At 40.5% G+C, this 25,573-nt stretch overlaps 2 protein-coding genes across 3 annotated transcripts in view; both read left to right on the top strand.

The window, feature by feature from the left end:
• Positions 1-25,573, top strand: part of LOC132976879 (SAM pointed domain-containing Ets transcription factor) — a 217,033-nt gene that overhangs the window by 57,027 nt on the left and 134,433 nt on the right. The window lies entirely within an intron of this gene.
• The window catches only part of phc2b (polyhomeotic homolog 2b (Drosophila)), a 45,607-nt gene that overhangs the window by 7,915 nt on the left and 12,119 nt on the right, over positions 1-25,573 (top strand). For both annotated transcript variants that reach the window (XM_061041092.1, XM_061041091.1), the window contains exons 2-9: positions 3,694-4,033; positions 5,999-6,157; positions 6,270-6,347; positions 7,211-7,372; positions 8,969-9,103; positions 9,713-10,007; positions 19,658-19,965; positions 21,330-21,537. In XM_061041092.1, the coding sequence (XP_060897075.1) occupies positions 3,752-4,033; positions 5,999-6,157; positions 6,270-6,347; positions 7,211-7,372; positions 8,969-9,103; positions 9,713-10,007; positions 19,658-19,965; positions 21,330-21,537 (1,627 nt within the window). In that variant the 5' untranslated portion in view covers positions 3,694-3,751. The remainder of the gene's footprint in view (positions 1-3,693; positions 4,034-5,998; positions 6,158-6,269; positions 6,348-7,210; positions 7,373-8,968; positions 9,104-9,712; positions 10,008-19,657; positions 19,966-21,329; positions 21,538-25,573) is intronic.

The following is a 25,573-nucleotide window of genomic DNA, read 5'->3' as shown; positions in this document are numbered from 1 at the left end:
CCCTAAGTGTCTTTCCTACTATGAATTCACAGGGCCCTAGACTCAGCTTTTCTAAATAGAAATATGTTTTCTAACTATGCTGAAAGTCTGTTAGTTGCGTCTTCATTATGGGGTTTGGCTTTGGATCAGTGTTCATGTTTTATAAAAAATCAGCTGTGCAATTAATTAATTTTAACGTTATTGTGATATGAGCATTCACAATAAACACATCGCAAACATCTGAATTCATATCAATAAATAAAAAAACAACTCTAATGTAGCCAAGCAATGCTTTCTCACTTTGCACGTGTGTACATTTGACCTGTGTATAACGACTATGCTGTCGAACCATTTTGCTGCAGTCAGATAAAGCTAAAGCTAACTATCAGTTACTTTTGTGTATGATTGCATTGATATGAAGGCAAATATTCTCATTATAGCATCATATAGCGGACTCTGTTACTTTGTCGTCTACTTCTGCATCTTTTATTTACGGCTGACCCCCCCCCTCCCGTCTGACAGGGATAGTCTCCAGCTGTGAGGTGCATATGTGAACAGCCAGGTCAGGAGAATATCCAGAGCAGTCCTCCTGAAACGATCTAGATATTTTTGGGAGTGTATATGTGAAAACGGCTTTGGATTAATTAGTGAAGGGAAAAAAAAGGGTTTTGGGGTTATTTAGTATTACAAAGGGACGTGTCGCAAACCCAGGTGTTCTGTAAAACATGAAGAACAGCAGACAGACAAACTGAGTTAAAGCTAATCCACAAATTATTTTTGTTTATGGTAAGTCATATCATTATCAGAATAGTGCACAATGTTATCACGCATTGACTATTTTTCTCTTATCGGGCAGGCCTCCTTGTGATGTTTTTTTAAATAAAATATTATAGCCAAATTCAACATTATTATAAATCTTCATTTTAGCAAACAAAAGCCAAACTCGCACTTCAAACTCCTTGTTATATGACAGATTTGTTTACTTGCCTATTAAAGGCCATTAAGGGCGGTTCTGCTTGAGCCTTTTGAAGACATATGGTTCAGTAAGATTGCAGTTTGTTTTCACGTCTTCTTTGTAACAGTGTGCTATCGAGCTTTGCTTTAACCGCTAATCCGTTCAAAAGAATAATGAAGAGGAGGGGGAGGAGGAGGAAATAGCTTAAGAATTGCGGTGTAGCGTCAGAGTTGCTCCTTATTTAATTACTTCCATCACACCCTCTTACCCTCCATCCCATTTAAAAAGCCTCAACCTGCTCACTCAACCTTCACCCCCCACTCCCCTTCAACCTCCCCCTCTTATAACTTAATGCTCACACCTCTAACCTCTAGGCTAGAAATTCCATCCTCCCCGTTTTGGCCTCTCCTTTCAGCTCTGTTACATCAGCTGTCATGCTGTTTGAAGCCCCCACGCCACACACACACACACACACACACACACACACGCACACACTAATCCCTCCCCCACCCCCACCCCCACCCGATAGCCTCTCAAGTTCTTGATTAGTGTCTAGCTCTATTTCCTGTTCTACCAGAGCACCACTTCCTCTAAAACTTTTTGCTAATATTCCTAAATCAAAGCGTTGTCTTCTTCTTTTTCTCTCCACTCATTCAAAGATCTCTTTTGCCCCCCTTCCTCTTTGCATCTCATCACCTGTCATGCCGGATTCCTCCTGTTTATCATCTTTCTGGAGAGTGTGAATGGATAGCAGCAGCACCAAGTGATGAACCTTTTAAACAAGCTCTTATGGAATAAGCCTTAATCATTAATTTGTGCTTTTACCTTATATGTTATTACTTACAAGAAAAATCTAATTCCGATGATTGAGATACTGTTGATCATATAAACACGTTATCTAAATGTTTGCACTAAAAGATTTTATTAAGGGGATAGAGACTACAAAAGGCTTTATTCAATAGACATAACTTCTACTCAAGTCAAAGAGTCGTGGTGTTTGTAATCTTTGTATCAACATTTGTACATGTGTAAGGAAGTTAAAGTCACATTTAGATCTGCCTTCCTAAATACTGTAGAACTAAATGGGTGTGTTTTTGTTTCTGTGAAACGTTCGATGTTGTAGGAGAGAATACAAATGTCAACCAGCCAATGTGCCTCTTTATTATAAATTCAACGCTTCCTAAATAGCTTCAGTTTCTTTGTGAAATCTTAGAGCTGAGTAGAGAGTTTATTTCAATCGGCTCCTAGATTTAGAATATTTCTCTTATGAATCTGTGCATGAAAATAAGCAGACTTCAAAAGAGTCTTTCATTTCCCAGCTGACGCTCATATCCTGGAGCGGATTTGTGTAAAGCAGAACTTTAGCTTTAGGATAAATGTACAGCAATGAGTCCAATTGCATCGTACGGCAGATAGAGCTTTAGTATTAGCGTAGGTGGGATTTCAGCAAAGAGATGAGTCCGACTTAAAATAAGGTATTTCTCAAGGTTTATCAATCACATTAATTACCTGAAATGTAGTGATCACAAAGTAGTTAAAATCAAAGCAACAGGGTCTCATTAATCAATGTAAAGAACACTAATCTTTTAAATATTTTTTAAAGGTTTATTTTGCCCTTCTGTGCCTTTTATGTAGAGTTGGACAGAGTCAGAAACCGGACAGAGAGAGAGTGATCCACAGGTCGGACACGAACCCGGGCTACAGCCTCTGTTCATTGGGCGCGTGAACCAGCCACTAGGCTACCGGCACCCCCTTAATAGATATTTTTTGAAATATTTTGTATTCCAAACGTTTCAACAAGGACAATAAGTGTGGCATAATGAATAGTGAAGCAGGAAGTAGTTGCTGAATGTAAGCCCAACGGAGTTAGACAGAAGGGTAAGACAGCTCAAGACAAGATCTTCAACCGGTCTTAGGGTCAAGCTTTGAATTTACCATGACCTGGATGACTGTGAACCTACACAGACTAGGGTAAGACAGGTTCGCTGTGGGGTTTTGTCTCACCCTGAAGGGGTTCCTCCGCAAGAACAACCTTCTCACTCTACATTATCCCCTTTTTACATGGCTACTTACTTACCAAGGAAATCAATCATTTGAAACTAGATATTGATTTGGAATCTATTTTTATCGATTTAAAAAAAACGATTGAATTCTCCACTCAACAAATGGTCCGTTGGAATCTCCTGTTAGAGCTGAGTCTTTGGAAGCGGTTAACTGTAGCCTTCATAAAATGAGCTAGCTGTTATTACTCACATTAAATAAACATTTCCACTGATGGTGAAGTGAGACCCTTTGAGTGTGAGACAGGGTGAATGAATCAGCACAGCGCCTGAATGACTTTTTCCTCGTCACTGTCAGTCTGTTGACATTTTCCCGTCCTTTCACCAATCTTCAAAAATCCCCTTACTTATCTCATACCGTGTAACGTTCCTTGTTTACTTTAATGTGCCATCTCTAGCTTTGTAGATTTCTGTGTCATTCTCTTTTCTCTCGACCGTTTGTAAACTGTAAACTGTTGATAGGTAAACCTTGTATGAAAGCAGCATTTCTTCTTCTATTATTCTGGATTTAGGAGGAACTGTATAAAGAACGATGAATAGCTGAAGGCATAGGAACCATCATTTATAGCTAATGTGCACACCTGATTTATGTTTATTCAGTATGCAGTATAAAGAATGTGATTGTGATTTGCATATTTTTTCAGGTTATGTAAGCTTGGAGCATTTTTCTCACGTGCTCTTCCTCTGTCCCCTCTTCAGGCACAGGAGGGCCATTCAGAAGAGCCGGGGGTCAAAGGTGAGAAGAGCAGAGGGCACCATGGAGAGTGAGCCAGGGGCCCCTGCAGGAGGGACCTCCAACACCACCACAACCACAACCACCTCCACCTCCTCCAGCGCCTCAGCCACAAGCAGTAGTACTACCTCTAACACTACTTCTACAGCTGCTACTACTACTACCACTGGTCCTGGCAGTAATACCAGTAGTGGCAGTATTAGTTGTAACACTGGCAGTAGTTCCAGTAGTACTACTACAGCAGGCAGACAGGCGGTGCCTCAGATATCTGTTTACAGTGGGATACCTGACCGACAAACAGTGCAGGTGAGCTCCTTGTTGTTATGAGATTGTTGACTTAAATTGGGGAATTTTATGAGACACAAACTAGGACTTTTGTGCATTTAAATAAAAAAAAGTTGTTAAGTTAGTTTGTTTGCTCTGCTGCCCTCTGTTGATGTATGCAAAGCCACAATCAGGCATCTGATGTGCTCCTGAAATTAAATCTGATGATTATTTTCTTATTAGAATTAAATCAATTTAGAAATGAGATAAACCTAAATAAAAAAGTTATTCCTGAAGAAGGGTCCAAATTGAAGGCAGGAATGTTTCTGTGCTTAGTGCTCTTGACCCTTTGACCTCAGTGTTAAGCCTTCCCCTCACCCTGAATGAGGTCCATGAACTTAAGTGCTGATGCTTTGACAGCAGCAGAGTTTTTGTTACATTCAGCCGTCTTTCTGTGCTCTCATTCTTCTGACAGTTAAAAGGCAAACACTATTATCACCCTGAAGCCCTCTGAGCTGAAAGAGGTGCTGGTCAGTGAGAGTTGAATGCCTTTGTGAAGAGCATCTCTGCTAAGTCGCCCTCAGTCCAAAAGGAGTGGGTGTGGATATTTCTGTGACACGTTGGACTATAGGTCAATATCCTCTGTGGTTATTTTGCAACTGGAGGTGAAGGGTGGGGAGAGTCATGTCTAACGGCTCAGCTCCAGAGGATCAGCTCTGTCATATTTAGTTTGAGGAGACTTTTCCTGCAGAGAATGATTTTGGGGACTTTATGTCAGTTTGCAGTGATAACCAGTTATGGACATTTTGTATGTTTACACTCCTAAGCTAGCACACTTTGTATTTCTTGAAGAAATTCAATTTCTTTCCACAACTCTTATCATTTTATAATTTGGCTAGTATAAAAAGGCTGTCCCAAAAGCAAGCGATGCGAGCTAGGGTCATCGACAAAATCAGCTTAGTTACATTGTTTCCTGTTGGAGCGTCCTAACTGGTCGCGAGTGAAGCGGCGCCATTTTTACTGCGATGCCCCGTTTCTAGTTTCCTTCTTTGTCACTCAGATGAGGACTGAGTCGACTCTACACGGCACTGACATTCGCTTTTCTCATTAAACAGAGTTTTTATAAAAGTGGAGATAGTGGTGCATTAATAATATCCACATCCGTGATTGAAATGTTGTGCTTTGACTGTCAACACCAGAAAATAAACGTTTTATCGGCTCACTTCGAGCTGTTTATTGAAGAGCCTCTGAGTGCAGTGATCTGAGTCAGCAGCTCATCAATACAAAGCCCCACTCATCAGTTTGTCCACCTTCAGTACAAAAGCACTAGATGTCGTACTTTTTGCAAGGGGAAACTGAAACTCACCGAGCAGAGAATTCAATAACTGATGAAGTGTGGACAGTGATGCTGCACATTATATAACACTCGCGTGCTGTTAGGACACGGTGTAAGAGTCCAGTATGAACTCATCACAGTCCTGAACTGATTCATTTGAAAGTAAATGTAGAGGCAGCTAAAGTCGGTGCTACTGGTTTCATTCACAAGTTGATGTGCAAAGGAAGCCAGTGAATTTAGAGCAGATGATGGTAAGCCCAAAAAGTATATATTTATTATGTAGCATTGTTTGCCCTCCTCTGTGCTAAGGTGTGGGTTAATGTTTGGACCCAGAATCAGAGACCGGTGTGGAGGGATCTCACATGAATGAATTAACAGAAAAGATTTAATCCACAACTTTGTAATAAAACTACATCTGTCAATGGAAGCACAGAACTGAGATGTCTGTGATTCTGGAGAGAAATAAAAGATAAAAGACAAGATAAAAGCACTTCTTTTTTTTAAAACGTATAGATATTTCATGAAGGGTAACGAGATAACTCTTAACTGCATCAGTGCAGCAGTATAATCTCTTTCATCTCTGTTTTCTTATTTGCTCTTTTTTTCAACATTTCTTGTGCATGCTATGCTTCATTACTCAAGCAGCTCTGTCTGTGTGTGTGTGTATGCAGGTGTTCCAGCAGGCGTTACACAGGCAGCCGAACACAGCAGCACAGTACCTGCAGCAGATGTACGCTGCTCAGCAGCAGCATCTGATGTTACAAACAGCAGCCCTCCAGCAGCACAACCTCAGCACTGCTCAGCTCCAGAGCCTGGCTGCGGTACAGCAGGTCAGCAAACAGTCCTCACATGAAAGACTCACTCTCACAGGGTAAAGATAATGCTGATAAGTGCAAGCAAGTTCCAGGAAATGTTCAATTCCTCTCTTTCACCTTTTGATAGGCCAGTATCGCAGCTGGCAGGCAAAGCTCTTCACAGAATGGCACTTCATCCCAGCAAACAGGATCAACTCAGGCTACGGTAAGTGTACATTTGAGTATTTAGTTTTCTTCTAAGTCCCTCTTAAGTTTAAGTTTCCTTTATTTATTACATTATAACTGATCTGAGGTTATTTTAAAACCAAGATCGCCTTGTGGTAATCTCTATTTACAGATACAGGGGTCTGTATTGTCAGCATGGGGATGTGCTTTGGGTTCAGTTTGTTGTACAGTTAGTCTGAGCTCTATTGACCAATCACGGATCAGTAGACTTTGATGTAAGCAGGCAGAACGTTATCAATACTAATGACTTACCAGCTCCAATCAGCTGTTATCTAACAATGATTTATTGATCTCTATAAACTGATATCTGGATTGTGCCGCTAACATTATAAATCAAACATTTTAGCACGAGCCACAAATCTGCTTGACGCTGTGTCACGATAGACAGCGTTTAGATTTCCCAACTCCCTGAAAAACACATCAGTTGTGTTTAAAACAACCTCCATTTATCAAACATTTTTCTCTTTTCCTTTTGAGGACAGACCTGACAAAGCCCGCATGGTTTACTTTTTAGAAATCTGCATCATAATGTTGTTATTTGGGCAAAGTTAGTTTCTGCCTTCACCAGAATAACGCCGAGATTAACATCCTTTCCAGAGGCATATATCGTCTATCAGACGTGAATCGACGATGATTTCTGACGGGTTCAGAGATTGGCTTTGGGGAAACTGAGCGCCAGACCAGCTGCTCTGTGCTGCTTTTCTTTTGTTTTCTGAACTTGAAATGAGTCTTAATAAATAAAATATGAATTTCTGTATCTTGTGTGTTGGGCATGTAACTGTTAATTGAGTATAGGTGTAATAATTAGCCTACCTAATCAACCTGTTTATGTTCTTCCCACAGATCAACCTGACCACCTCCCCAGCTGCAGCTCAGCTGATCAGCCGAGCTCAGAGCATTAGTTCTACCCCGACCAGTATCTCCCAGCAGGCTGTTCTGCTGGGCAGCCCGTCCAGCTCCACTCTCACAGCCAGCCAGGCACAGATGTACCTGCGCGCACAGATGGTGAGACTGCACACACAGAACATGGCCACTGGCACATTGACATGAGTGTGAATATTTGCATAGACACACACACACACACACACACACACACACACATCAACACACACACTTACTGCTTGAATAACTAGGTACACAATGTCTTTTTTTTCCTGGACACTAATTGTATGTTTTCAGATTAGTGAACGTGTTATGCGCACATGCTCACTCCCTCACAGGAAGTGGGGGTCTTTATTTTAATCTTGCCAACAGGGGAGTGTGTCAGGATGACTCGTCCAATCCCAGAAGGCTTATTAAAACACAGAGGGGGAAATGTCTTGTGTGTGGATTGCGTGTGGAAAGAGAACATTTTCTAGAGGTCAGGAGTTTCTCTCAGCTGTAGCTTAAGGTCCAGTTTTTTTTAAAAACAGACCTGCTTGAGGATATATCATCTTTACTGGGCTGTTCTTGTGAAGCTACTTGTGGCTAACTTGTCATTTTCATTTTCCATCAGTTGTACAGCTGGCACACAGACTGCTCCTGCCACCTCATTATGACCGAGTGCAAAGCATTTTCAGATGTGTGAAATTCTTCTGGCAGACGAAAACACGTTTGTCAGTTATGATTGCTTTGGGTTTTAGTACTCGTGTAGTCTCCAGGCAATAAATCAGCTCATATGATTTGTATTAAAGCTTACACATATATTCTTTTACATGCCTTTTATTTCCAGACATTTAATAAGATATGCACAGCAGTGTTTAACACTAAATGTTGCATCCATACGACCGTTCAAAAAAATCATTTTACATATGGAAATAAAAAGATGAATGTCGTCATAGCACAAGGATCACAAAGGATCAAAATCATTTCATATTCTGTCCTGATCCAATTGTCTCACAATACGATAAACACAGAGGGTCTTCACATCATATTAGAACAGAATGAACTTAAAAACATGGATAAGGTGCCATGTTAATGGTAAGAGGGAAAGTAAATCACAGTTAATTAAGTGAAAATTAGATGAATTAATTCAGATGAAAATAAACACATTACCTAACATGCAAAGTTAATAATCACAGAGTTAAAATTAGGATAAGAACATAGATGAAATTATGATGAATGAAAGGTATTACATACGGAGATTTAACTTGTATAAACTGATGAGTGATTTTAATCAGAAAAACAGAGTGCCATATGAAAGTAAAATACTTGTTTTAATTATTATTTTTTGCCTTTTATTAAGTCAGGACAGCTGACGTTGGACAGGACATGTGGTATGAGATAGTGGGGATGTCATGCACCAAACTGCCTCACGATTATTAATCGATGGAGACTTTTTCCTCTTTTCATGGAGCTCCTGCTCTACCAACAGAGCTTAACCAGCTCCCAACGAATGAACACAATTTAAAAATAATCGTAGCATTACAAAGAAAAGTTAAAAAAGAAGGGAGGCAAAAGTGAAGCCGAGTTTTTAACTTTCTGTTTTACCATTACTTCTCCTATTTTATTGGTGATTAAATAAGAATACAAACCCAGAAGCCTTTCTGACTGAAACAGTTCCCCGTTTGTTAATTATGTGTGTGTGTGTGTGTGTGTGTGTGTGTGTGTGGCTCTTTCCAGGCTCAGCAGAGTAACCTGGTGCAGGTGGCCCGGAGCCTGGGTCGGGCTGTTCCTCTGTCCCCACAGCTCATCTTCACTCCAACAGCCACAGTGACTGCTGTCCAATCAGAGAGCTCCACACAGGCCTCCTCACAGGTGAGGTCACTATTTTCTATGTAAAGTAAAGGGGCCTGTTATGCTTTTCCTTATTTTCTTTCCTAAAGATAACTTATGTTGAAGTTGTCCCTGTAACCAAAGAGCACGGCTTCAGGTCGCTCTCATACTAGATTTTATTCATGCTAAAATGTAATTATGAATAATAAGAAGTTGTTATGACTGGAAAATGTTACTTATTATGGGTACCTTTAACTTATCTTTACTGTAAAAATTCTGGTACTAGACAGTTAAGAGTTGGGGTCTAAGGGATTTAAAAAAATCATGAATCATGTAAAACTTCTCTCTTTAGTCCCAGAATAAAAACAAAGAGCTTCTAATTAACATGCTTGGACCTCTTCTACTATTCTAGACTTAATTAAATATAATTTCAGAGAATTCAGAGGCAGCCATAACATTGTGAAGCTTTGACAAAGTTGTTTCAGTGACTTAAAATCCGAGATGTGAAATGGCATTGAATGATGCAAAACAATATAAACAGTAGAATCTTGAGATGCGTCATTGATTTGCAATTAAATCATTGGCTAAGGAAGAGAAGTTATTTTGTATCGATAATTTCCAATCAATATGTTTTTATTCTTATTTTTAAAGAATCAGGTCCAGAATCTGGCCATCCGTGGCCAGCAGGGGGCGACCACAGCCTCCTCTCAGACTCACACCCTGCAGGCTCTGAGCCTGAAGCAGAGCCCTGTGCCCATCCAGCCTGCCTCACTGGTCAAGAATCCCAGCCAAGGCACGCATGCCTCTGCAGGAGGGAAGACCAGCTCCTCAGACGGTTCATCTGAAGGAGGGAAGAAGGGGGACAGTTCAGCAGTCACAGAAGTCCGAGCTATTAACATGAGCCGCAATGTCACAGCTGTCAGTGCTCAGTCCCTGATCGCTCCAGGTCAGTAAAGTCCGCCATCCAGCAGTCTGAAAAGTTGTTCTTTTGACTAAAAACAACAGAGATTAGAAATATGGGTATATAGCTTAATCTCTCTTCACCAATTTATAGTGAAATATAGCAATTTAGCTATATTTTTAAAAATACTTTTCACATCTTACCTCCCTGCTAGCCTGTGCATTCTCTGAAAATCTGCACAGCTCAGCTTTAAATGTGTCACTGGATGCAGCTCTAACAAGTATCCAACCTGAATACTCTCAGCACTCACAGGAAATGTCTGCAGTGCCAAGTTTTGATAAGTTTCACAGCTTATCACACTTACACAGCTAAAGTGAGCTTTGAAGTCTTGTTTGGACCCTGATAATTTTACACATTAAACTGTAATCAAAAGATTGCCTAAAAACTTAACTTAGATGAAATATATTTAATCTGTGCACCCCTTTAAAGCTTAACTAAACTCCAGAGTTTCATAAAGTGCATCTACCTTGAAATTAAAAAAATGCCATTGGAACATGGACATATAAACGTGGATGAGGCTTGGGGGAGGGGGGTAAGACACTCCCACTCACACCTTCAGACGGTTACCATCAGCAGCAACATCATACAGTCCATGACTATCCGAATTTCCAAGTACCTACTAAATCTGTCAGTAGGCAGTAGGCAGTACCTACTGTCCGTGCTGTATACTGTTTAGTACCTACTATTCAGTAGGCGCACACAGTAGGCAGATATTTGTTCCTACTTCATCTGATTCATTCAGTAAGGAAGTGGCGTCATTTACGTTACCCGAACCGGCCGCATCCACCCGTTTTTTTTGTTTAGCTTTGTTTAGCTTTATTCAAGAAGAGTAATGTGCATATACAGTCAGGTAAACAAAAAACAATTCACAATGTAAATCAAGAAAAAGGCAGATTAAATAACTAAATAACATTATTTAGTATACAAATAGGAATATAAAGTAAAATAAACAAATAAAGACGCACTTAAATAGTGAAATCATTATTTAAATAGAGGGGGAAAGGTTTTATAATAATGCAGACATTTGTTATATTTTCTGTTGTTAATTAAAAGTAGCGATTTCAGTCGGGACTTTAACTCTAGATTAAAAATTGATTAAATTAATCCACGCTCGTTTGTTTTGATTTGGAGGCGCACGTGATGTGCCGATTTACGTTTAATTTCGCACAGCATTGTGGGTGGTAAAATACAATTAATTTCCTGAAAGCACGCATCCGATCCATACTGCATGAAACCCGGAAGTTAGTATCCATACTGAAATGTTCAGTATACTGAGGTGGACCCAAAATATGCATACAGAATGACCATTAAAGTTCAGTATACTGAAACTCCCTACTGAAGAGTACGTACTGCCTACTGAACTGTGACAATTTGGAAAGGGCCCTTGCCACATACAAACATGCACACACACATGCATTAACTATTAGCAAGTTAAGCTAGGTTATTTAGCCAATTGCAAGCTGAGGTAATTTTTATCGGGTTTAGTGGCAATAACCTTATACCACATTCAGATTCAGATTCTTTATTTTACCACAAGGGGAAATTTGCGTTGCAGCAGGGGCACACAGAATACAAGAAACACAATGACAACATCACTGTAAAACATAAATGAAAACGAATAGAGAAAAAGGTAAAAAATCTCCATTCTGGCAGACACTCTTGAAAAACAATATTGCGATAATAAGGGGTTTGAATCAGACACACATCAAACCCAGTTACAGACTTAAAACAGACAAAAACGTCGACAAACACGACACACCAGCTGCTGGTCGCCACAAGAGCAGCGCTCGTACATCCCCCAGAGGAGAGGACATGCGTCACCAAACACCAGATCCGCCAATAGAAAAATGTAACTGCAGTAACGAGTTTCAACCAGTAGAGGGCAGTCGCTCTGCATATTTCTAACCCAATATGTAGAAGATCAATTCTTTCTATTTAAATGTCGAGATTTGGACCCGGATTGATAAAAAAAACACTGCCGTATATCCACATGCAGAGGTTTTCAGCTGGAAATAAAAGTAATCTGGGGGTTAAAGTTACTCTTTAAGTATTATATAGCCATTGTTTTTGCTTTTGTATGCTGGCAGGGTTGATTGATACTTTGCCTGAAAAATTAGAGAAATTATTTATCTACTGTCAAATACTTGTAAATAATAATTTGTTTGATGGACTTGTATTTTAACGTGTATTTTAAAACTTAGTGTTGACTTTTATGACTTTGGCAAACCCCAGTATTCCCTGTAGCTCTACCAGAATGTCAAACCGTTCACTTATCCTGTACATTACCACGAGATCTCCTCAGTCTACTGGTTAAGCTACAGCAGTCATTAATGGTTCTCTCTAATCACTTTCATTCGTCCTTGACTATTTTTAACCGTACTTCATATTTTGTGCCTTTTTTTAAGCAAACGTTTACATGCTCAACCAGCATGGTGATGATGGGAATCATTTTACCTGTTAATCATCACCAGCATGGCAGCATTGACTCTGTTAGCATGTTAATGTTATCATTTAGCTGTAAACACTGCTGTAGGTTAGTTTAGCTTTAGCTTTGCACATCTGTAATCATGACTGTAGTTTCTTGGTCTGGTATACATCGAACAATCCACAGTGGTCACACTGTAAATGACATGTACCTTTTATGAACACTGACACCTCTTTGGGCCATAGCAAGTTTATTTTCATTTTTGCGAGTAGATAGATTCTACTTCCAGATTGCCTGCTTGCTTATTTCTTTGTAAGAGATGTCCATTGTAATCCTTGAAGTAGACTGAGGGCTTCAGGCAACTGTCACATGTACAACAGAAATGTGATCTTCTGTTTATAGTAAGATAAGATGAGAAAGGCTTTTTACATGTCGCCCTCCTAATAGCTTTGTGTGAGTGTGGCATGTCGGGGCCTGAATCAAATACCCATTGAGTCAGTTAAGGGGTGAAACCAGCCGTATTACAGACGGCGTGTTGAGCTGTGTCTGGAACACTCGAGCCGCTTTGTGAATTAGAGGCTGTGAAAGGCACACTGCCACGCAAGAGTCCTTCTAAACCACTTATTGTGTAATTGAAAGTCAGCAGCTGTTTCTTTTCCTTTTTTTTTAGTGTGTGAAGAGTTGTGGAGATGCCAGCAGTACAGGCTGATTAGATCAAATTAAGTTCAGTTTGTTTGCAGGATAAACCCCTTCACATGCTTTATCTCATTCCTCTGATGACAAATCACATTGTGCAAAATGTTTTTAGAAAGAACCTAAAATACGTGTTTGCATGCAGCTTATGTGTACTGTATGTCCTGTATACACTGCAGTGTGTTAATGCATTGTATTGTTTGTATATGCCGATTCTGATGTGTGTGTGTATGGTTAGGGTCTTGTGCCTGGTAAAGGAAAAGGGGTGTGTGTGCGTGTGCGTGTGTGTGTGTGGGGGGGGGGATTATCTGAGCGTGTCAGTGCACAACAGTCTTGCTTTGTTGCAGTAATGGATTCACATGAAATGAAAGGGAGGATGGAAGCTGAAAATCTGGCTGCATGCTCTCTGGAAAAAAAAAAAATTAACATTGGTTACCATAGCAGCAGGCCATTAGGGACAGGTGTGCACATGAGATGCTGTGGAGTTAATACAGTGTGAATGAGAAGGAGGAGAGGTTTCACGGCTGCCTGATGGGATCAGATCAGGTTCAAAGCTCGGGTTCTCGACTCTGCATGGGTCATTATACACTTTGATTTTCAACACAAACTCAGTTCGGGTGTTGACTTGCTACTGTCTTATGTAAATCTAATATTTCACACATAATTCCATACTGGATGTTCAGTGTCCTGTGAATTAAACCAGTAAATTAGCCTCAGGAAACATGACATCTGACTGGTGTCTGATGCACAGTGTCAAATTTTCTTTTTCTTTTTTTATAACCTTGGCTTTGATTAGTAGACTATAATTATAAATCTGCTCTGCGTATATTAAGTCAGTTTTCTGTTTTCTGTTAATAAAAAGAAGGGGGGAAAAAAAGTTTAAAAAGTGATTCATTCCTATGTAAGTTGTAAAATGCATTTAAGAGCAGCACCTCCTACGCTACATTACTTTAGCCCTACATCTTTAATGGCTCATACTGGGCTGACACATACTGGCTTAATGCAAAATGAAACCAGTATTACCCACATAAAGAGTCTAAATAATGAAGAGATCCTCTAAAAAGCCCTCCGAGTCATGCGTCATTAATTTTAATGCCATTTGTTTAAAATTAATATGAGAGGACTGAAAGCTTAGGGAAAATAGTTTTTCCACCCCAAAAATGAAATGAAATGAAAAGAAGATGTTGAAAAGCTCAATTACTAAAGAATAGAACCTGTAGAAAGTATCAGTGACCTATGGAGCCCCTGACGTCGAAATGAAAAAGTAAAAATAAATCTTTTTAAAAAATCTTTTTCTCTGAAGTTCATATCTTGTGTGAACAACAGATTTTTTTTTAGTAACCACACTTATGATCAAACATTATTTTTATTTGATAACATGTTATTTATTTGATTCCCCATCAGCCACTGGGAAGGTGGTAACCTCTTTTTAATGAAGAGCAAACAACTAAACAAATCATCATAATTAACAACAATTTTCGACTCAAAATCCAAAGTAAAAAGGGAAAGAAAAGCAGAGAAATCACTTGGCGTTCAGAGAGAACAGCAACAATAGAAGACGAGTGCTATATTGAGTAAGCTATTTTTGGTTGTCAGTTTTCATCTCCTTCCAAAGAGACAGCAGATACTTTTTAGATTTATGCTTTTTGTTTCTGACAGTCACTTAAAAAGTAATCAAGCTGGACATGAAATGTTGGGCCGTCTGGCTTGTTGCAGTAAGCGGTTGTCATCGCCTCATCTTGGCAGGAGAGAGGCTGCACCTTACTATAAAAACCCCAGCAGGGAACCCCCAAAAGCACCGCGCTCTCCCATTTTAAAGAGCAGATCTGCACATGAAGTCGGTGTATTTGTGTTATCTCCGGCTGCTAATGAGGGTATCAGGTGCCAAGTTCATTTGAAAAGGATTACAGAAAAGAAGAAAAAATAAAAACCTAGACTTTCACTTCATGCAACATATTATGCCTGCTAAAAATACACCAGTACTTGAATACTAACTTTTAGGAGGAGACTTGCTCCATCAGTGACTTAAATAGCTTAACAGTAAAGTACAACTATTGAGATACTGAAATCATTCACAGTGGACTCATTCCACTTGTGTTAACTTGATAAATTGTCTTAAATGAGTTTTTAAGTGAGGAAAGATGTCATTAGACAGGCTTTTGCTCTGATTTGTTTGAGTCGGATTGTGTTTTCTCAAAGTTAGCCAAAGCAGCAGCAGCCAGTAAAAGTGTGGAAACTCAGGGATTTTCCAGGGCTCGGTGCTATAAACTCATCAGAAACATATACTGTCATCTGTCCCCAGACTTTGCACAATAATACACGGACAGTGTAAGAGGTCTGCATATTTCAACAACTTCCGAGGAGTAGAGGCTCCCTGCCAAACTCTAAAGATTGTATGACAGCCTGTGTTTATACATGTGTGGGGGCGTGAGGGCCTGAGTCATTCCTGTCCTCAATCCCAAGACCTTGAGGCGGAATAGCATTTCGATGAATTCCCTCGTCTTCTTTTTTTTCTTCCTCTCTGTTCCTCATTAGGGGCTTGAGAAAGTTGTCAGGATTCATGAGGAGGGCTCGTCGCATCCGGTGCACTCTGATTCAGAAATTCCCCCTCCTTCATTCGGACAGGGTCTGGGAATCTATCACTGCTGTTTTATGATGAAGCTAGATTTTATAGCAGCTACTGTTCAAGTATCAGATTAATCTCTGTCATTATGAAGCTGTTTTTTCTTTCTTTACAAACATATTTACTCTGTTGACATTCAGGATTAAAAGGGTTATGTGAACAAACTTGTATTACTATTCATGAGTTGTAGAGTGCAGATGTTGCTGCAGAGAGTGTGTGTTGTATATTGGTTTTAATGTGAGTGACAGTGGTCGTAAAGCCTGGTTATGAACATGCCATATTGTCCTTGATTGAGTCACAGTCATTTCAGACTGACATGATTTCAGACTGGAGGAACTTTTCAAAGTTCTTATTGGACGTTTGAAGACCCTGCCCTTCCTTTGTGTTCACACTGTAGGAACCTTGAACGGTTCATGAGAAAACTCTTAGTTCATTAGCAGCCTATTAGGGGGGCTCTGTTAGTTCATAGTCTTCTCACTCAAGATGAACCGTGAGGGACCTAATGTGTTGGTCCAGACGTGGATTGTCATGACACAAGAAATTTAAACTTTGATACGATACTCATAAAACTCCAATTATATGGATACCGGTTTGGATTCCCACTGCAACAAAAATAGAAGTCTTCAGCATTCAGTATTGGGTATTTCTTGTTTTTCTTGCACACTGTTTACTTTATACGAATACGTTTCCAATGTTTTCTGTAAAATGTATACAGTGTTCCCTCTTACACTAGCAGCAGGTTTTGTTTAAAGATATGGCTGAAGATACGTATTATTTTAGAGTGTTGGTACTTTTGGATACTATTGATCATTAAAATAATGGGAATTGTTCTTAAACATGTGGTATCAATAAGTATGAAACTTTGGCTTAGTGTACAGTGTCAGAACTGGAACTACTGAAGCACTGACAGCTGCCATCTTTAAAATCCTGAGTGACGGCTCTAAACAGTAGCCTTACAATACAATGAAGTCTGTTTGCACATCCTTATTTGTTCTGTCACTATCGCATCACCAGCGACATACAACAAACTCACAGCTCTGATCAATGGATCGCCTCGGGGGCGGCTGTGGCTCAGTTGGTAGAGTCGGTCGTCTCTCAACCTTTGCTGCAAGAGCTCCTGCAGCTACATGTCCGATGTGTCCTTGGGCAAGACACTTAGTCCCGAATTGCTCCCACTGCTTCATCGGCGGCGTATGAATGTGTATGAATGGGATTAGTTGTTCTGATGGTCAATTTTCATAGCAACCTCTGCAATCAGTGTATGAATGGGTGTCTCTATAACCTCCAGCATTATTCTTGTTCTTTTTGAAAATGTAGCTTGAACAAGCAAAAGTAAAATGTCCACTTTCTAAATTTGATGTCAGCAGAGGGCCGTGGCTCTTGGGATGACAATGTTAGTCTATCCGTTTGATTGTTCATCACTTTGTTTCAGACAGAAATCTCTTGACAACAACTGGATGGAAGTGCATGAAAGATTTCCAAAAGTTTCACGGAGCTTGGGGGTTTGGATCCCACTGCTGGTCTCCAGGGTTTCCTCAGTGCCACCATGAAGTTTTGTGTTCTTATTAGAAACCAACTTATTGATTGGAATGAAATTTGGTACACAGCTTGTGTTAACCTCGGGATGAACTTTAAAGATCCCTGAAAGTTTTTTTTCTGTCCAGTGCAATATTCACAACTACACTTCATCAGACTCTTTGGATGATGACTAAATAACCACAAAACTAATGACATCACCACCAGCCTTTTTAGGCTTTTCTCTTTTCTTTGTATAACAAAATGTGAGGATTTATCATCACCTACTCGTCAACATTGTTTCAGATCTCGCTTTGTTGCTTCACTTTCCTAATGAAGTAATATTTGTAATGTTTATTCTCTGTGATGTTTGTTGACTGACGACTCATTTGCAGTTTACAAATTCATCATCAAAAGTTTCATATAATACTACTCACAAATTCAGGTATAGGACTTGTATGCACTTAATGCATCTTATAATCTATTGTTTTTGCCACCCCGAGGCCTAGCTGCTGAACCGGTGGATGTTATTATCCCCTGAAGTGTCTGTTCAAATTGCTTTTCAACCGTGAACAATTTTACTGCCTAATATCTTATCCTATTATCATGCTGCCGGCAGCATCCATCCATCCATCCAAGCCTGGCATCCGTCCTGTTCTGAACGTTGTTAATAATAAAAGAACTCCCTGTTCGCCATTGCTAACCAAGTTTTCTCTTGCTGGGTTCCACTGTGTCTCACCACGTGAGAAAGAAAACACTTTCCAGCGGCTCCTGTAGCATTAAAGGAGCTAATGACATGCAAACCCTGCTGGATAGAAACATGTATATATTCCACAGCAGGGTACAGACTGCGGTTAGTGCCTCACAGGGAAACTTTGAAACCAGATGGAGCCTATCCCACACAAAACATCATGAAAAGAAGAGGGGGCTGAGGAGGAAGAAGGTGGGGGCAAGAGGGGATTCGAGATGAATGCGGATGTACTTGGCAGTTTTCCATGCTTGGAGTAATGGCGGGGGGCTTCACACGACTCGTATAGCACAAGCTTATTGTACTGTGGTGCGGGGGGTCTGTCATTTCTGGTTTGGGCCTCTGTAAAAAGAATGAGACAATTAGTTGTTTATTGTTTCCTGGCAGAGTTGTTGGAGATCAAGGAGGCAGCAGAGATGCTCAGACCTGCTGACTCAACACTCACTCGAAGAAAAGTGTCATGGACAGTCGGCTCTGCATGTTCGTTCCTGAGGCAGCTCTAATATTAGACCGGCCTCGGGCTACTTCCACTGAACACTCACACGCGCTCCCACAATACAGGATTGATGTGCCGTGTCTTGGGCTGCAGGGCAGGTTATGAGCTCAGGATGTCTTTTTACCCACAGCAGCTCTGACAGGTGGTGACAGGCCATTTTGAATCGGTTTGTGAGTAATGCTCAGACCAGAACTTCAACAGCTTTTCAACAAGCTCTTAATATTACACCCTGTCAACAAGGGGGCTCTCAGGTGAAGCTATAACGCAATAAAACAAGCTGCTTTGTTCACTACTTTAAATGCACACTGAGTTTTGACACATGGTATAAATGCTGCTCATTGTTTGTAAGAAGCTGTAAAAACTTATAAATGTATTTTTCAAATGCCTTGTAAATAAAACTTTTGTTAGGAGGGCAGAAGCAGAAAAATAGACATTTATTGTTTGTACACGTAGATATGATCATTGACAGTAAGGTTTTATAAATAAGGATCAAAACTTCATGCCAACCCCTCAGAGGTCAGAGCCAATCCTGTCAACAAAGTCTGGATTCCACGCTGTTAAACTAAGGTGCTTCAAGCAGCTGATGTGACTTTAGCCAGCAGGATCAGAGGGCGCTGTTGATGGGACAGAGGGGTAACAACATCATGGGGCGGGGACTCGAGTTTAACCCAGGTAAAAGTCGGATCGCCACGGGTTCAGGTCCGGCATGTGGCTCCTTTCCCACGTCATTCCCCACGCTCTCTTTCCCTGATTGCTGACTCTAACAACTGTCCTGTCTCTACAATAAAGCTATAAAAAAGCCCCAAAAATACATCTTTAAACCACTTCTAGGGGTGATATCAAACCCATATGAGGAGAAAAACATAACAAATAATGAACATGGGTCAAATACAAACCGCATGTGAGATAAGAAAACTACACCATACAGAAGTGCTGTTTGCAATGCTGTCTTCATGTCAAAAATCCTGACAACCAGATAAAACATTTACAACCTTTTTATTTCAAGGTTCCTTTTCAGTCAGTGGCTGGTGAAATTAGGACACAACCGTCGAGTCTCCGTTGGTGTTGAACACAGCAGTTAGTTAGCTGAATTCATTAATTATTCAAATGAATATGTGTGTTGTTCTCATTCCAGCATACACGCAGATTCAGCCTCACTCCCTGGTTCAGCAGCACAAGCAGCAGCAGCAGCAGTTTGTGGTCCATCAGGGTCAAGCTTCCCAGAGGACCACGGGGCAGCTGCTGCAGACGGCCTCCATTCAACCGTCACAGCACCCGGTCCCCGTGCTGCCCAAACCTGCTCCACACCAGCCCTCCACGCCCAGCCAGCAGGCCACCATCTTCCACTCCACCATCAGCCCCCACGCGCTCCACACCCCCCTCAACCACGCCAAAGCTCAGCCCGTCCAGCTCACTGCCATCAACCTGCAAATACACCCAACGGTGAGTGCTGTTACACAATCCAAAGTGTCAAACTGCTTATTAACACTTCAATCTGATTTGAACAGACACTTGACTGGTTGGCAGTGGCATACAACTATGAGGCAATTAAAAAAAAAATGTCCAGCATCAATGAATATGGTTGAAATTTCAGGCAGGACGTTTAAAAGCAGCTAAGGGACAGCAAGCTTGGTCAAGTCCTTTTGTCAAGGTACTGACTGTGTTTACGTCTGGTTCAGTTTAGACAGCTCGGCTCATGTTTGGACAGGTACTGTTATCACCAGGAGCGCCCTCAGTATGCCAGAGTATTATTTAGCTGCCTGAAGAATACGTGTATTTGTGTATCAAATGCTGTTCATCCTACTGGCTTTGGAGATCCCCTGACTTTTCTGCTTGAGTCGGCATGATTGGTTGTTTTGTGTGAAATGTCTCGAGATGACTTGTGATCAAATGTGACACAGCCTAAAGCTCTTGATAATGAATTTGCTATTGATTTGGTGATCCCCTGACTTTTCTCTTGTGCTTGAAAAAATGGGTTTTATTCCCATCAGCCTCAGCAGTACACTTTGATTGTGAGCATGGTATAAACCATATGCTAAAACTAGCATGTTAGGATATAACTCGTATTCAATCTTACAGCTGTTGTTTTTGTTTATTTTTAACCTTTATTTCACCAGGAAGTCCCTTTTGAGATTAAAAATGTCTTTCACAAGAGACACCTGGCCAAGCTAGCAGCAACACAAAACACAAACAATTAAAACAACTCATCCTGGGAGAATCACAACAATTAAAACCAGTGTATGGCAGTACACTCACAGTCTTGTTGAAAATGATTTACAGTATTTAAAATGATCCAAAGGCTGGAAAAATATATTCAAATGTGGATAAAAAGTGTATTTTCCAATGTAAACTTTCAGCATTACATGAGTAGAGTCACAGTTATGAATGGTCTCTGAGGGTGAATACAAGTTGGATGTGATTCTTTTTTTTCCGCCCCTCTATTTGTTTCCAATGGGGCATGACTCTCTTTCCTACATTACATCCTGACTTCTTGTGTTTGTTCACATGCTGGTCTTCTTTTTCTTTTCTTTTTTTCTTTCTTTTTGTGGGAACCAGCAAAATAAAACCCGCTGTTGCATCAACACCCACTGAATTCATTCCTACTGACACATAATGAAAAAAAAAAAAAACAAGTCTTGTGAGTTTGTGATTCTTGGTGTCATATTTTCCCCCTGGTGTGATGTTTTCCGAGGCCGATGGTTTTCGGTTTTCTGACTCAATGTTATTACCAGTCCCTGATTTGTCCTTTCAGCGCCGGCTCTCTAATTTCCCCCCCTCTTACCTTTTTATCATACTGTACGTCTTAGGCCTCCAGAATGGTTCATGACTGTAAAGATAAGCCAACGTCACTGGTGGTCAGAGAGACGTGTCCGACCCCTGCCACAACGCAGCAACAGCAGCAACCTCAACAGCAACCACGGCAACAACAGCAACCTGCAGCTGCACCATCGCAACCCACCAAGACTGTAGAGCAACTGACGGTCAAGCCTGCGACTCCAGCTGTTCAGCCACAAGGTAATGAAAGATTCATCGTGATTATAGAAGCTTCTACATTATGTTTTTTTACACTTATGAAACAATAATGAAAAGATAACTCTACCGTCTTGGCCAAAGGAGCAAAAAATCAACACGTACCTAAGCACAGGAGTTGTACTGTTAGATCTGTTCTACGTCACTATTAGCAAACTCTTTCAGTCTTCATCAGAGGAAAAGTAAACCAATGCTAATGCTAACTTGTAATTCAGAGCATGTTGTGTCTGCAGTAGCACATTTAGGGCCTCTTGTCTTTGCATCCTAAGTGCTCTGTTGTTGTCTCTGTGATTTCCCTGTGCTATGGCCAAAAAGCTCACCTGATACCCACATTACAGCGATTGTTGTGATGTGCACACTGAAACCCACAACATAAAAGCCCTGAACGGCATTGAACAACAATCACAAACTAATGGATGAATTAAGGAGCGAATGCTGTAATAAAACCAGACTCATAATTGGCTTGATGTTGGTAACATTTATTTGGGATGTTGTGTCTCAGCTAACAACACCAGCAATTGAGTTCAACCTTATACAACAATATATAATATTGTAAATATTTATCACTACTTAATTTGACTGCATTCAATTGTAAACGTCTTAAGGATTTTAAATATCATATTATTAATAACTGCAAAGCTTAGTGAAACTAAAGTACACAGCGAATGGATCACCTGCATTCAGTCGGGGATCAAGGTGGGGATCATGGTAGAGATCAGATCATAGAAGGGATAATAGAAGGGATCAATGTAGGGATCATAGAGGGATCATAGTATGGATCCTAGATGGGATCATAGTAGGGATCATAGAGGGATCATAGTATGGATCCTAGATGGGATCATAGTAGGGATCACAGTAGGGATCATAGATGGGATCATAGTATGGATCATAGTAGGGATCATAGGGATCATAGTATGGATCATAGGGATCATAGTAGGGATCATGGTATGGATCATAGTAGGGATCATAGGGATCATAGTAGGGATCATGGTATGGATCATAGTATGGATCATAGGGATCATAGTAGGGATCGTAGGGATCATAGATGGGATCATAGATGGGATCATAGTGTGGATCGTAGGGATCATAGTAGGGATCATAGATGGGATCATAGTATGGATCATAGTATGGATCATAGTAGGGATCATAGGGATCATAGTATGGATCATAGGGATCATAGTAGGGATCATGGTATGGATCATAGTAGGGATCATAGGGATCATAGTAGGGATCATGGTATGGATCATAGTATGGATCATAGGGATCATAGTAGGGATCGTAGGGATCATAGTAGGGATCATAGATGGGATCATAGTGTGGATCGTAGGGATCATAGTAGGGATCATAGATGGGATCATAGTATGGATCATAGTATGGATCATAGTAGGGATCATAGGGATCATAGTAGGGATCATAGTATGGATCGTAGGGATCATAGTATGGATCATAGTATGGATCATAGTATGGATCATAGGGATCATAGTAGGGATCATAGTAGGAATCATGGGGGGATCATAGTAGGGATCATGGGGGGGATCATAGTAGGGATCATAGTATGGATCATAGTAGGGATCATAGTAGGGATCATAGTATGGATCATAGTAGGGATCATAGGGATCATAGTATGGATCATAGAGATCATAGTAGGGATCATGGTATGGATCATAGTAGGGATCATAGGGATCATAGTAGGGATCATGGTATGGATCATAGTAGGGATCATAGTAGGGATCATGGTATGGATCATAGTATGGATCATAGGGATCATAGTAGGGATCATAGATGGGATCATAGTATGGATCATAGTAGGGATCGTAGTATGGATCATAGTATGGATCATAGTAGGGATCATAGGGATCATATTATGGATCATAGTAGGGATCATAGTATGGATCGTAGGGATCATAGTAGGGATCGTAGGGATCATAGTAGGGATCATAGTAGGGATCATGGGGGGATCATAGTAGGGATCATGGGGGGATCACAGTAGGGATCATAGTAGGGATCATGGGGGGATCATAGTAGGGATCATGGGGGATCATAGTAGGGATCATAGTAGGGATCATAGTAGGGATCATAGTATGGATCATAGTAGGGATCATAGTATGGATCGTAGGGATCATAGTAGGGATCATGGGGGGGATCATAGTAGGGATCATGGGGGGGATCATAGTATGGATCATGGGGGGATCATATTATGGATCCAGTTTGAGCTCTGCAGGTAAAGCTATTTACATGTTGATCCCCTGAACAGAAAAAACATTTTTTCCCAAGTGAAGATCTACAAAAGGGTACCTCTCAGTCTCCAATAGATGCTCCATGTGTTCATAAACCTCGGTACTGTGAGTGGAACCACCTGAGGAGCCTGGTGATCTAATCATTTGAGGATATGTTGAAGAACGGCAAATTTATTTGAATCAAAATTAACAATATCCACTTTTTTTAAACATCTCAATGATGTGACCTTACCGACCTCATGTCTAAGATTTGAATTAGTCCCATTGCATCATCAGAGGCTATTTTATGCTACTCTTCAGCTCTGCCCCTTACGTTTAAGACATAAACCGGCGACCATTGTTAAAGCATGACACAAAAACACTTTCCAAAGGCATCTTAAAACAGGACATGAGGACCTCATCGTTTACTTCACTGATGCTTGTTAAATTTGTCTCTGTAGACGATCTCTGAGGCATGCTTGTCTAATTAACGATGACGACCACAGCTCAGAAGAACCAGTGTTTCTAAACTTTGGGGAAAAAATGTAATTTATTTGGTAACATTTATTTGGGATGTTGTGTCTCAGCTAACAACACCAGCAATTGAGTTCAACCTTATACAACAATATATAATATTGTAAATATTTATCACTACTTAATTTGACTGCATTCAATTGTAAACGTCTTAAGGATTTTAAATATCATATTATTAATAACTGCAAAGCTTAGTGAAACTAAAGTACACAGCGAATGGATCACCTGCATTCAGTCGGGGATCAAGGTGGGGATCATGGTAGGGATCAGATCATAGAAGGGATAATAGAAGGGATCAATGTAGGGATCATAGAGGGATCATAGTATGGATCCTAGATGGGATCATAGTAGGGATCATAGAGGGATCATAGTATGGATCCTAGATGGGATCATAGTAGGGATCACAGTAGGGATCATAGATGGGATCATAGTATGGATCATAGTAGGGATCATAGGGATCATAGTATGGATCATAGGGATCATAGTAGGGATCATGGTATGGATCATAGTAGGGATCATAGGGATCATAGTAGGGATCATGGTATGGATCATAGTATGGATCATAGTAGGGATCATAGGGATCATAGTAGGGATCATAGATGGGATCATAGTATGGATCGTAGGGATCATAGTAGGGATCATAGATGGGATCATAGTAGGGATCGTAGTATGGATCATAGTATGGATCATAGTAGGGATCATAGGGATCATAGTAGGGATCATAGTATGGATCGTAGGGATCATAGTATGGATCATAGTATGGATCGTAGGGATCATAGTAGGGATCATAGTAGGGATCATGGGGGGATCATAGTAGGGATCATGGGGGGATCATAGTAGGGATCATAGTAGGGATCATAGTATGGATCATAGTAGGGATCATAGGGATCATAGTATGGATCATAGAGATCATAGTAGGGATCATGGTATGGATCATAGTAGGGATCATAGGGATCATAGTAGGGATCATGGTATGGATCATAGTAGGGATCATAGGGATCATAGTAGGGATCATGGTATGGATCATAGTATGGATCATAGGGATCATAGTAGGGATCATAGATGGGATCATAGTATGGATCATAGGGATCATAGTAGGGATCATGGTATGGATCATAGTATGGATCATAGGGATCATAGTAGGGATCATAGATGGGATCATAGTATGGATCGTAGGGATCATAGTAGGGATCGTAGTATGGATCATAGTATGGATCATAGTAGGGATCATAGGGATCATATTATGGATCATAGTAGGGATCATAGTATGG

Source organism: Labrus mixtus, chromosome 7 (assembly GCF_963584025.1).
Source record: "Labrus mixtus chromosome 7, fLabMix1.1, whole genome shotgun sequence".
Classification (NCBI taxonomy): Eukaryota; Metazoa; Chordata; class Actinopteri; order Labriformes; family Labridae; genus Labrus; species Labrus mixtus.
The sequence above is the reverse complement of the archived record's forward strand: the minus strand, read 5'-3'. Positions and strand labels throughout refer to the sequence as shown.